Here is a 12,724-nt window from a genome sequence, read left to right on the forward strand (position 1 = left end):
ATTTGTAAAACTAAAAATTCCCCTTCTCTCTCACTCTCGCAAACCCTCTTCATGCAAGACCCTCACTACCAGCCACTTGCCTAAACAATTTATGTCGTCTGGCAGTAACACCTGCTACCTATCTATGCTAGCCACGAGCCGACACGCCATCAGGCATCACTTGTCCGATCTTTGCCGAAATCTTGAGAAAAATCTTGGGTAAGACTTATTTTTCTTATAATTTGAAAGGTGAAATTCACCCATTTGATTTTGGGTTAAATTAGTAACCTCTCTTTAGTGTGAAACTTAGATTCAAGATTTGGAAGTTTTGAGGCATTGATCATCAAGCTAGAGACCATTTTTTGTTTTGCAGAAAATTGGTAAAGATCGGTAAGTTTTGGTTAAGTTGTTGGTTGGTTATCCTTTTGGATTGAGAGCAATAGTGAGAAAATTAAGTTATTGATTTTGAATTTAATTCTTGATCAGATTGGCTAATTGAATCAAGTTTTCGAATTTTTCTTGGACCAAACCACAACTTTGGGTTGATTCAAGTTTTCCAAAGGTTTTAAAGAATTATTTGCGTGGACTTTTGTGACCAAGTTGAGGTAAGTGGTACTATTACCGGTACCTTTGTGCCAGGCGATCTAGACTAGAATTATAAAGTTAATTAATGGACTCTAGAAGCATGATTTTGTCATTATGTTTTACTTGTTGCATGATAGTTATGAGTATTATGAGCATGTTCGAATTTCTAATCAATACTGAAATTATGTATGTGATGCATGAATAAACCAATAGGGCAGTTTACCGTCTTGCCTTGACGCATGTTTTATTTCAGAGGACCGACGGGTCTAGTTTCATATTTGACGGTATGCCTACGAGCCGCTAGACATGCGTGAGCCGACAGGTTTACGTTCATGTTATTTTTTTCATGTTTGACGGTGTGCTTATAGGCCGCTAGACATGTGTGAGCCGACAGGTTTACGTTCATGTTATTTTTCATGTTTGATGGTTTGCCTACGGGGCACTAGACATGCGTGAGCCAACAGGTTTACATTCATGTTATTTTTCATGTTTGATGGTGTGCCTATGGGCCGCTGGGTGAGCCGATAGGTTTACATTCATGTTATTTTTCATGTTTGGCGGTGTGCCTATGGGCCGCTAGACATGTGTGAGTTGACGGGTTCACGTTCATGTTATTTTCATGTTTGACGGTGTGCCTACGGGCCGCTAGACATGCATGTCAAGGCAAGACTGTACGTCTTTTGGTTTCTTTTCATCATAAAAAACCGATGTAGCTGTATGAGCCACGGGCCATCATTCTCTGCTCGTTGATGCATAGTCTGATCCTGGTAATGGGATCACTTACTGAGTATTTTATACTCAACCTTTCTTAATTTATGCTTTTCAGGTAAGGATAGGAACGGATCGACGGGTGACGAGAGGGATCTGTGATCATGTCATATGGGACATGTAAATCGCTTCCGCTCAGTTTACGTTTTCAAGCTATTTAAAAGTTTTGATTTGAAACTCGATGTTGGTCAAAAAAATTTCTGATTAAGTTATTTTTTCTTCATTATTTTAGGGGCCCCGAACAAAGGATTTTCTTATTTGTTATTTATTTTGGAAAACTGTCTTTATTATTTTAAAGAAAAATTATTTTCCTCCATGGTCAAATGTTTTGAATTTAAATGTGTAGTTATGAGTAACAACCCTTATCAGAATGCTCAAAAGGTGGGGTCTTTATATTGGGAGTTATTATGAGTTAGTGGATGGGAGTAACTCTCTCTCCAACTAATTCACTCTCAAGTCAAGTCAAATGAGAGGGAGAAGATTCATTATATAGAAGCTTCAATCCAATGCATAGATCACTACCCCGCACATTTTTTTAGTAATAATGTAATTTCAGTAACTTTATTATTTGAAATTTCAGTAATTGTTATTAATTGAAGGGTATTTTTGAAATTTTAGACTTCAAGTATAAGTGCGGAAATTTAATTGTTGGCATGAAATTATTCAAATTGGAAATTAATAGCAGAAATTAATTTTCTTTTGAAACGGAAAAGAATTTATTAGTAAAAGGAATTTAATAGTAAAACAAAAAGAAATTAAATGTAATGGAATTTAATAGTAAAACGGAAAGAAATTAAATGTAATTATAATTATTTCATCTTTTGTTTTATTATTATTATTATTATTGTTGTTGTTTTTTTTTTATAAAAAGTCAAACCCCACCTCCCATCTGTTCGTTTTCTCCTTCCAATGAACAACGGCAATGCCCACGATCTCCAACCAATGTCCTCAGATGCCGCAATATACAACTTCAACGGCCACAACGCTTGCGACTTAGATTTGAGTTACCCACTTCTTAGTGGCTCCAAATTTCGAACAACAACCAACAAGGATTAAAGTTGTTTTGCATGTTTGTTTGATTCAAGGTTCCATTGAGCAAAGAAGAGGTTGAGCTTCTAGTTTCTAGAGTTTGCAATTAGAGGTAAGTAATCTTACTACTGGAACTACCCACGGGCCAGACATTAGATGTATACTAGTATGATAAATGTATGTTATGGCAGAATGTTAGCATGATAGACTGATAGTATAATATGATCAAAGTATGTTATGGTACGAGATCTGAATTATTTATTTACGCACATGGACACTTGGATGCTAGTATGAGATGGTATGTGCTTCAGTATGGTTGTATTTGATTTGATGATGTTGAGGTATACATGTATGTTGTAAAACCATGATGTTGAGGTTTATATGTATGTCATAAATTCATACACTGATGATTATGATGTTGAGACTGTACAAATGTCCTTACTGATTAGTTAGATGTCCATTAGATTTTGTGTTTCCTTCGGGATCCACCAGTTTGTGTTTCCTTCGGGATTCACTAGTTTGTGTTTCCTTCGGGATTCACCAGTTTTTGTCTCATTCGGGATTCACCAGTTTGTGTTTCCTTTGGGATTCACCAGTTTGTGTCTCTTTCGGGATTCACCAGAGGTAGTGGGCATACTTAACTCAGTCTCCTTTTTTTTCATGTGCATATGTCTCCTATGAGGACTAGAGCAGTTTATATGTTTCACCAGAGGTGGGTATCTAGAGGACATAGATATCCAGCCTGACCCCAGTAGTGGGGTTACTTACTGAGTATTTTATACTCATTCTTTGTCATGTTGTTGTTTCAGGTAAGGGTAGAGATGCATCGGTGATGGACAAGCGGAATTTGTGATCGAGCCACTGGGACTAGTTTTTACGCTTCCGCATCATGAGATTTAAAGTTCTTTTCATGTTTCTTTTAACTTTTAGTTTTGATGTTTAAAACTTACATTTAAGAATTGTTTTCAGACTTATTTATTGTCCTATGATTTATGAGTACCCTACTATTGTTTTAGTATTTGAATTTAATGAAAGTCTTTTGAACTTACCTTATTTAATTAGCATTTATTTCACCATAATGTCGTTTTGAGTTCCATGCATGCATGTATTTAGTAACGGCCTAACTTAAGTCCTAGGGGGTCGGGTCGTTAACTTACATTTAAGAATTGTTTTCAGACTTATTTATTGTCCTATGATTTATGAGTACCCTACTATTGTTTTAGTATTTGAATTTAATGAAAGTCTTTTGAACTTACCTTATTTAATTAGCATTTATTTCACCATAATGTCGTTTTGAGTTCCATGCATGCATGTATTTAGTAACGGCCTAACTTAAGTCCTAGGGGGTCGGGTCGTTACATTCTTCATCTTCTTCTTCAAGAAACCCCTCTCATACAAAAAAACACTTCTCCCTACCAAAGTAAAGAGCCCACACATTCTTAATTCTTTCTTCGAAGAATGGCGAGGAAACCAAGTGGTGGTGTCCCCTGTTTGTAACTTGTTTGTTTGTGAGAGGCATTTTCCAGTTTGAGGGAGATTTACGTTCGTTGTTCAGTTTTGATGAGAGGAATTAGGTGAAAAGTCTTCAAAAGTTAGTTCTCCGTGTCCTTTGCTCCCTAGAAGCATGTTGTAATTTATAAATGTTTATCCTATTCTTCTATAATTTCTCTGTTTTTTTTAGTTTTTCAAGTTGAATTATATTGACATGTGCATTCACATGCTTCTGCTATAGAATTCCATTTCTTCACTAACTATTCTTAAATAAGCATAGTCAATTTAGAACTCCAACATTATGAATGCAAGAAATTAAGGATAAGTACAGAGCTCTTACTGGGAATTATGGGATCGTAATTGAACCAAAAAAACTTATAAGATCATGGGATGCTAATTTTGAATGGAACCTTGGACATTTGTATGCATATATGTATAGTTTTTTTCCTCCCATTGAAGCTTAATGCAAGAAATTAAACCCCGTTATTTGAGCTCTTTTGTTGGATGTCTAACAACTTTCCTAAACTTATGAAACTACTCTTCAAATGAAAGATGAAATTTGTAACACTTTTATTCAAGTTTAAGTTTAAGGTCCATGGGATTGGACTCGTCAGACACGCATAACCTAACGATATAGTCTACCACTGATAGATTTTAAAAGTTAGATCTAAATTTTGCTATATCATAAATTCTTTTATATTTATGCTATATTAGCTAATACTTTGGACCTATTGCTATATTTGCAATTGCTGTAAGAGGAAATAGCGTGTTTGAGTGTCTATGGGCTAGGCCAAGGAGCCAAAGAGCACAACCGACTACTCAAGATGGAACGCATTATCGAGCAGACCGAGGTGTCTAACAACACCTTTGTTGACACAGCTAATTCAATGTAACACTCATGCAACCAAGGAGGTGTATAACAATACCCTTATTGGCATAGCTAATTCATTGTAACACTTATGTAGCCAAGGAGGTGTCTGACAATATCCTTATTGACATAGCTAATTCACTGTAACACTCATGCAGCCAAGGTATATAAATGAGAATCACTTCATCTTCTATGCTTAAGCATCCAAATTTGTTGGGCAAGACAACACACCTTAAAAGAAAACTTTTATTATAATTTGTTTTTATATTAGGTGTCGAGTTTACATATCAAAATTGATTTGACAATATTATTTTTGGTAGATTAATTGGTAGATGTCAAAGTGATGGAGACCATACCTTATACACAATAGAAAATATGTAATTTGGGGACCGAATTTTAAACTTGGTAAGACGTCTTTCAATATTTTATAAAATTAGACCTTAATTTAAGATTCTTGTTGCCAAAATTATTTTAAACTTGAATAAGTGTGTCCATTCATACCTTGAAAAACATTCAATATTTAACTTAAAACATTAGAATAAGTAAAAATTTATAACACTACAATTTGATAAACTTAATAGTTGAATTCTTCAAAAAAGGAAAAAAAAAAAGTTTGAAGGAGAACATTGATACACGTTAGGCAAATTTAAGACAAACATTGATTTTTTCACTCTAACTTAACTAAAAATTATATTTGAAAATTTGATATCATATGGAACCGTGAGATTTATCATAAAAAATAAAATTTTAAAAAAAGACTCGACTCTGTTGAAGTTATTTTAAGTTTCTGACAGATGAGGTTGAGTATTTTAATCCAATGAAACTAATAAAACAAGATGAAAGATATATAATATACAATGTCACACTCATAAAATATTCCATACACAAGATTTAAGAAATAAAAAAGAAGAAGAAGAAGAAGAAAAAGAAGATTTCTGTAATGTTCAGAATCTCAAGACTTGGTTTTTGTTTTATTTATTTTGCTGTTGACTGAAGAGAAACAGCTTTTTCCAGGTTGGTGGGTTCAAATGCAGCAAATCAAAATCATGTAATTAGCAGCCCACACATTCTTCAATAAAAATATACTCCAAAAGAATACAAACTTCACAACTCTTTTCCCTTTGGAATATATATCTGATTTATGGTTCTTTTCTCTGCATATTACCTGCAAAGCATACACTAAGTGTTAGTTCTTGAAAGTTGAAAAAGAAGAATAAGTTCAGTTAAATAAGACAACAATGGCAATGAAATCTTAGGATGGAAATTATTTGAACACTTCCAAGACAGACAGAGGTTCCTAGGAGTTTCAGAACTTGCCAATTTCTTCAAGAAGTTAATTGAGAAAACTGTGAATTGGATTCAAGTATTTGAAACCAAAAGACATTGGAATTGTCAAATCAGAGAATAATTACTTTAATCATTATCAAGGACATGACATGATAATTTTGGGGGAAATCTGTCTGTTAATATATTGTGATTTAACTGTAAAGGAGATGAATGACAAAAGAGAATAGAGAGAGAGAGAAAAAGTTAAAGCAAAACGTTTTAAAAAGATTTCATTGACCATTTTTGTTTGTGCCCTTTTGGCAAATTATAATCACAAGCAGCTAAAACTGTCAATCCCAAATCTTCTCTGTCACAGGCAAAAATGGATCGTCTTCACCTGCAATGGCTTGCTGTTATGATCTCCATTATGAGCCTTTCTGAAGCTTGCCATCCTCTAGATTGGAAAGGTCTAACCAGTTTCAAGTCTGGAATTTTCCTTGACACTTCTGGTAGGCTTGCAAAATGGGTGGGACGAAGCTGTTGTGATTGGGAAGGAATTTCTTGTCACAACATTACAGGCAGAGTCAAAGAAATCAATTTGCCGGGCTTCATATCCACTGCTGATCTCCCCTTTCAGTCTGAGATGAGAGGCTCTCTTTCACCTTCAATAACACTGCTTAATGCTGTCGAGATTATTGATCTTGGAGGACTGCTTGGCCTTGGTGGAATGATCCCATCGTTTATCGGTTTACGGCTTCGCAACTTGCGAAAGCTCTATCTTTATGGTAACAAGTTGAGAGGTCCACTTCCGGAAAGTGTAGGTAAGCTTCTGAAACTTGAAGAACTTGCTGTGCATGATAATAGGCTGTCTGGTTCCCTTCCAGCATGTCTTGGCAGTCTCAAGTCTCTCCATAGCCTTCTTTTTTATGGAAATCGGTTTTCGGGTGTGATACCGGATTCATTTGCAGATCTTACTAACTTAGTTCAGATGGATTTACATAGCAACTCATTGGTTGGTCACATACCTGATAGAATTGGTCAGTTGCAGATGTTGAAAGAGCTTGATCTTTCAAACAACTTCTTGAGCGGGAGAATTCCCCTTTCCTTAAACAATTTGACAGGTCTTTCAGTTTTGTATTTGGATAACAACAATCTGGGAGGACCAATGCCATTCGCATCAGTTTCTGGTCAAATCTCTTCTTCTTCTTCTCTTGCTTTTCTTAGACTGAATGACAACCGTTTAAGTGGTGCTATCCCTTCAAGTTTTGGAGAGCTTGTTTTTCTCAAAAGAGCTTCACTTTCAAACAACAAACTTGAGGGAACGATTCCTTCTTCTTTGGGAAGGTTATCATCTTTGTCAGAGTTGTATCTCGACCGTAATCGATTCTCCGGTCAAATACCGGAATCATTTGGACAACTCTCTCAGCTCATTCTCCTGAATCTCTCACACAATTCCATCAAAGGGCCATTACCTGAGATGTCATCTCTACAAAATATCCAAACCATTGATCTTTCTTACAACCTTCTGAACATGTCCTCCATTCCCCAATGGCTATCAAAACTACCATCTCTTTCAAAAATCTATCTTGCAGGGTGTGGAATCCATGGCCAAATTCCAGAATTCTTGCGAACGACTCCAAGTCCAATACAGGAACTAGATCTTTCCCTCAATCATCTTACTGGGAAAATTCCAGAATGGATTGGAAGCCTCACTCAGCTCTATTCACTTAAACTATCAAAAAACACACTAGTCTCTGAGATTCCCAATTCCATTAAAAATTTACAGGACTTGGGTGTGCTCGATCTTCATTCAAACAAGTTAACAGGCAATATACAGCAGATCTTCAAGATAGGACACAGATTTCCAGACGATTCTTTAACATACATTGATCTTTCAGACAATAACTTCTCTGGGGACTTTTATCAAACCGATGTCGGGCAACAACCTGCGATCCAGTTTCTGAATTTGTCGCATAACAATCTGAAAGGAAGATTACCCACTTCAATCGGAGGATTAAGATCAATACGAAGCCTGGATTTGAGCCGTAACAATTTGGGCTTCGACTTGCCGGAGGCCATAGTGAATGCAAACCAATTAGAGACACTGAAGCTGCAAAGAAACCATTTCACCGGAAAAATACCAAAAGGGTTTTTGAAGATGCGGAAGTTAAAGGAATTGGATCTGTCGAACAACTTGTTAGTGGGAGAAATTCCAGCGGGAAAGCCGCTGAGTGATTTTCCTCGAAGTGCTTACATGGGTAACAAAGGTTTGTGCGGAAAGCCTTTAAACCCATGTATGCTTTGAAGGAGGAGAAGAAGAAATGAAATATTTTAGCTTTGACAGTGTTAAATTATCTTTCTTTCAATCAAATAGAGTTAACCAAATGTCATATCTGAAAGGGTTTTTTGTTTTCTATTTCACTGAGCATAGAAATGGAAGCAAAGGAAAAAAAATTTCTCATTAAAATTTGCTTTTTAGTGAACTCTTGTATGAATACAACGGCAAACTTTACATGATCTCTTGACCCATCCCCAACTGCTGATAATTTACGTAATCAATTCCATTTAATCTAATACAACATAAGATCTCCTCTGGCAATTCTTCAGGTTTGTTCCCCTGTTTCAATACCCAAAGCAAAGTAAGAAAAACAGGACAGAAAACTCAGCACAAAAGAGAGAAAAAAAAAACATGGTTTGGTTACAAGAAACTTGCCTGAATTGTTAGGCCAACATCCAAAATACAGCACTTGAGTCTATCAAGAAATGCTTCAAAACCTTTCCTTGATATGTAACTAAATCTGTGCATATCCAAGTCAATTTCCAAGTAGTTTTCTCCCTGTAAAATTCATTAGCTCTTCCATATGAATCATTCTGTAAAATGTAATCTTTAGAAATCTCTGTAGTGCAATGAACAACTAGACTTACCAAGTAAAATTCGTGTTGAGGACGAGAGAGGACGGGCTTTTCATTGTAAGCCTGCATAAGCTTTCGCTCTGCGGCACTCATTGGAAGATCCTCCACGTTTGCAACGCGTCCCAAAATTTTCAATCTTTCCCTAAATGGTACTACATTGTCTACTGGAAAACCCTTCACTCTTTCAACTTCATCATCAATCAGCTTCTGTTTTTAGAGCCAGTAAACATGGTTAAGAAAATGTACATAACAACATAATTTAACATTTCATGAAACAAGTTACTGGAGATAAAGAAAGATTGAATGAGAATTTGCAATTGCTGAATCTTACCCTGATATTTTCTTGAAAATGAGATGTAAGTTCCTCTGCATATGCATCAGAAAGCTTAAAGTACAAGACGATACTCATTCCTTCTCCATCGGTTTCTCCTTGAAAAATCGCCGCTGGATACAATGGAATCTGAAGAATCCAATAACAAGATCAATGTTACAAGAATCCAAGGCAGTACAAGAAAGAAAAGTACCCAAAGACACAAATATCTACAATAATAAAGGGAGCTATAACATTAAGCAGTTATAACCGACCATATACATTTATCACAGCACAAACAAAAGAAAGATTTACCTGAACATTAACAACAAGGATAGGTGGAAGCGTTCCAGAATAATTAGCTGCAGGAAGTTCCACAAAGCGAGCAATGTGATCCACTTTTCGATGTGACAAGAACACATCAACGCCAAATGGATAGTAAGCAGCATGACTGGGAGCAAATTCTTTCTTTTTGTCCCTGCAAAAGGATTATTTTGCTGAGTTAGAAAGAACAATAAGATTATCGCTTTAAGTTTTGCGAGATTAAAAAGTGAGCCAACTCGAAAAACTAGAAAGACTTTTTGGTATCTTACTTTGCATAGTTTACTCCCCTAACTTTAAAACTATCTGGCTCAATATGTGACCAACAGTCTAGCATTTTCTTTTCAGCTGGACAAAAGGGTACTTGAGAACCTGCTATAGGTCTTTGTAGAAGCGCTTTCGACGAAACTGAAAGAAACAGAAGAAGAAAAGTTAAATCAATCAAAATTTGAAGAAATTTAAAAGTTTATATACAAGGTACAGGAAGAAGTGAACCAGAATATAAAAAGTTTACTTCTTGAACACTCACATAAAGCAGCATTGGGATTTCCTTCTTTCCATTTGAATGAAAGTTTCAAGGCTGCCTTTTTAAGTCCACTTGGAGGACTAGAACTTAATGCTTTTCTCTTTTCAACAGAGTTTATTGTTGATGCAAGACAAGGCAAACAATTGCTTGGTAAAATCCCACAATTATCCAATATTCCATCGCCTTTGGCAGAACTTTCACCAGCAGTAGAGGAGATCTCGTCGATGAATACCGGTTCATTTGCCTCGCTCGAGTGTCCATAACCCTTGAGTTGGGGTTCTGCATCATCTGGATTCATGGCCTGAGAATGTGACTCCCTTGCAACTTGACTCTCAGAGTTGCTCACAGAATGTACTCTTGCTGAATTTCCTGGTCTATGAATCTGATCTGGGGTTGCGCTATGTCGATTCACATTATGATCTCCATGATTAGCATCTCCCGAAGAAGAAATGCTCGACGTTGACGCACCCTCAAAGCTATTAATTGACTGTATATCTGCAAGAACTCATGAGGTAGACAATGGCAGATTGATTAAACAACAAATGTAGAATAAGAAAATTTCCCATCAGTATAACATATTCAAAGAAAACCCACCATCAGGAAGACTTTGGTAGTCTTCATCACAATCCGATTCGAATTTTCCAACCGTATCAAACCAGGCTTCATCAGAACTTCCTGCAGAGATGCCACAGATGATACAGATTCAGATAAAAAGCCAGGAAATGAATTACATGGTGTTTGTAGTTTACAGCATTTGAAGACAAGTTCATTATCCCATTCTTTCAAAATGTCTACGACATCATGATAAACTAAATCCTCAGTGTATAAAAAAACCTAAATTCATAAAACAAAGCTCAGAATAGGCACAGTAGTTTTTAAAAGGTCGATAACTTAAGATGTCCCAACTTGTTGAGCTGGCTCATTTCTAAGACAGACGACTTGAGATTTTAAAGTATATAAGAAAATTCATGAGGAAAGTCAACTCCATTCTGCTATAAAAATTTCTTTAAAAAAAAAATACAAAAATGGGGATTCTTCTATGCTCATTCTGGAAGAATTAAGATCTGGGAATCTGCTCAATGACTTGCAGAAGCTTTGAACATGACACAGCTTCCCAATATTCAAAAACCATCCTTTCTGTTTCATCAATGAAAATTTAAAAGCCAAAAAAAAAAAAAAAAAAAAAAAAAAAAAAACCCAGTTTCTTCAATTGTAAAAGCATCCCAAAAAGCTCAAATTAAGATAGGAAAAAAAAACAGAGAAAGGAAGGAATAAGTTGCTTCCATCACAGGAGACGTACATTTCACATCACAAGCAAACATTTTTCATATTAAAAGGAAAACCCCATTAAAAAAAGAAAAAAAAAAAAAAGAGAGAGAGAGAGAGAAATCTCAACCAAACAACCAAAAAAAGAGGGAAAAAAAATCAAAATTTTCCCTTCTTCCCCTGTAAAAGAACAAGAAAAAATAACCTTGGAAAGTGGGATTGGAAAATGAGCAGTGGTCAATCGGGTCAGAGCGGTGCGATCCATCGGAGAGAGCTGAAAACGCTGTCGTTTTAGATCCTTTCCTCCGCCTGCGGCGGTTCTTCCTCTTGGAAGACTTTTTAAATTTGCTTCCGACGCAGCCCTCCGGCGTTGAAACGCAGGCACCCATGTCGGCGAACAACGACGACGACAAGAATCACATACCAGAAAACAACATAGGCAACATCCGAGGAAAGGAAATAAACAGGGCAAGGGAGGCAGCTCCTCTGTTAACAGAGAAACAATAATAACACTCAATTTTCTTTGTTGCAAAATACAGAGGAGGAAAAGTTAAAGCTACCGTTTGTTTGTTAAGAATCCCAAGTCCCTCTCTCTCTCGCTCCTGCCTGGTTTTATTATTATTAGTATTAAGATTATGATTATTATTATGAATAAAAATTGGAGCTTGATTATATATATATATATATAAAGAAATTGGAGATAAATGGAATTGGCAAAGATGACAGCTTAAGAATGCATCTATTATTCTATCTAATGGAAGAGACACCAATCGCAGGAAGGTTTTTATTATTATTTTTTAGGGATCGAAGGGACCCAGGAGATTACACGTGGCAGAATTTGATTTAAGAAAACGTGTGGAAGTGTGCCACCTTCCAAGCCTAAATGCGGCTGCTACAACTAACCACATTATTTATATATTATTATAATTTAATGTCTTTCCTTTCACACACATATATTTTTCTCTCTCTTTTTTTTTTCAATTTACCATCCATGATTTTAAGAGTTTTAATTAGTCCTATATTTCAGATTTAGTTCCAATTCCAAATCCAGTATTCAAATAATGATTTAGATTCTCAATTGGGGCTTGATCTAAATTTGGACTTGATTTTGAGTTATTTATAAGAGTTAATGACTATCTTTACACACGAATGTACGTGTTTTTTTTAGCATGTTTTATCTTTGATTTATAGATATTTTTTTGAAAAATTTTCTATAACGTCACTTAGCATAAAAGTTGCTCTAAATAAAACACGATTGACTTGGAATCTTGAAAAGGAAGGTGCATTTGTTGATATTGGTAATAATTATAATTCTTTTAAGTTTCTTTTTAAACATGTTAACATCGGTCTCGAAATTCCTCTCATTTCAATTTAGTATTCATTCATTCATGTATTTTCCATT

The 12,724-nt window shown here is 35.6% G+C and overlaps 2 protein-coding genes across 2 annotated transcripts; one reads left to right on the forward strand and one right to left on the reverse strand.

Moving 5' to 3' along the window:
• Positions 1-6,368: 6,368 nt before the first annotated feature.
• Positions 6,369-8,453, forward strand: LOC150035263 (uncharacterized). The gene has a single exon (XM_090315694.1). The coding sequence runs from the start codon at positions 6,369-6,371 to the stop codon at positions 8,289-8,291; it is 1,923 nt and encodes a 640-aa protein (XP_090171820.1). The 3' UTR covers positions 8,292-8,453.
• LOC150035264 (uncharacterized) lies at positions 8,421-12,081 on the reverse strand. Its single transcript, XM_090315695.1, has 9 exons — positions 11,528-12,081; positions 10,651-10,731; positions 10,060-10,551; positions 9,803-9,938; positions 9,525-9,687; positions 9,231-9,359; positions 8,912-9,106; positions 8,700-8,822; positions 8,421-8,603 (listed from the first exon to the last, which is right to left on the reverse strand). Exons 1-9 carry the CDS (start codon positions 11,709-11,711, stop codon positions 8,496-8,498), a joined length of 1,611 nt encoding a protein of 536 aa, XP_090171821.1. The 5' UTR covers positions 11,712-12,081; the 3' UTR covers positions 8,421-8,495.
• Positions 12,082-12,724: the final 643 nt, after the last annotated feature.

This window comes from Benincasa hispida, chromosome 7 (assembly GCF_027475165.1).
Source record: "Benincasa hispida cultivar pf3 chromosome 7, pf3_genome.v1.1, whole genome shotgun sequence".
NCBI classification, from domain to species: Eukaryota; Viridiplantae; Streptophyta; class Magnoliopsida; order Cucurbitales; family Cucurbitaceae; genus Benincasa; species Benincasa hispida.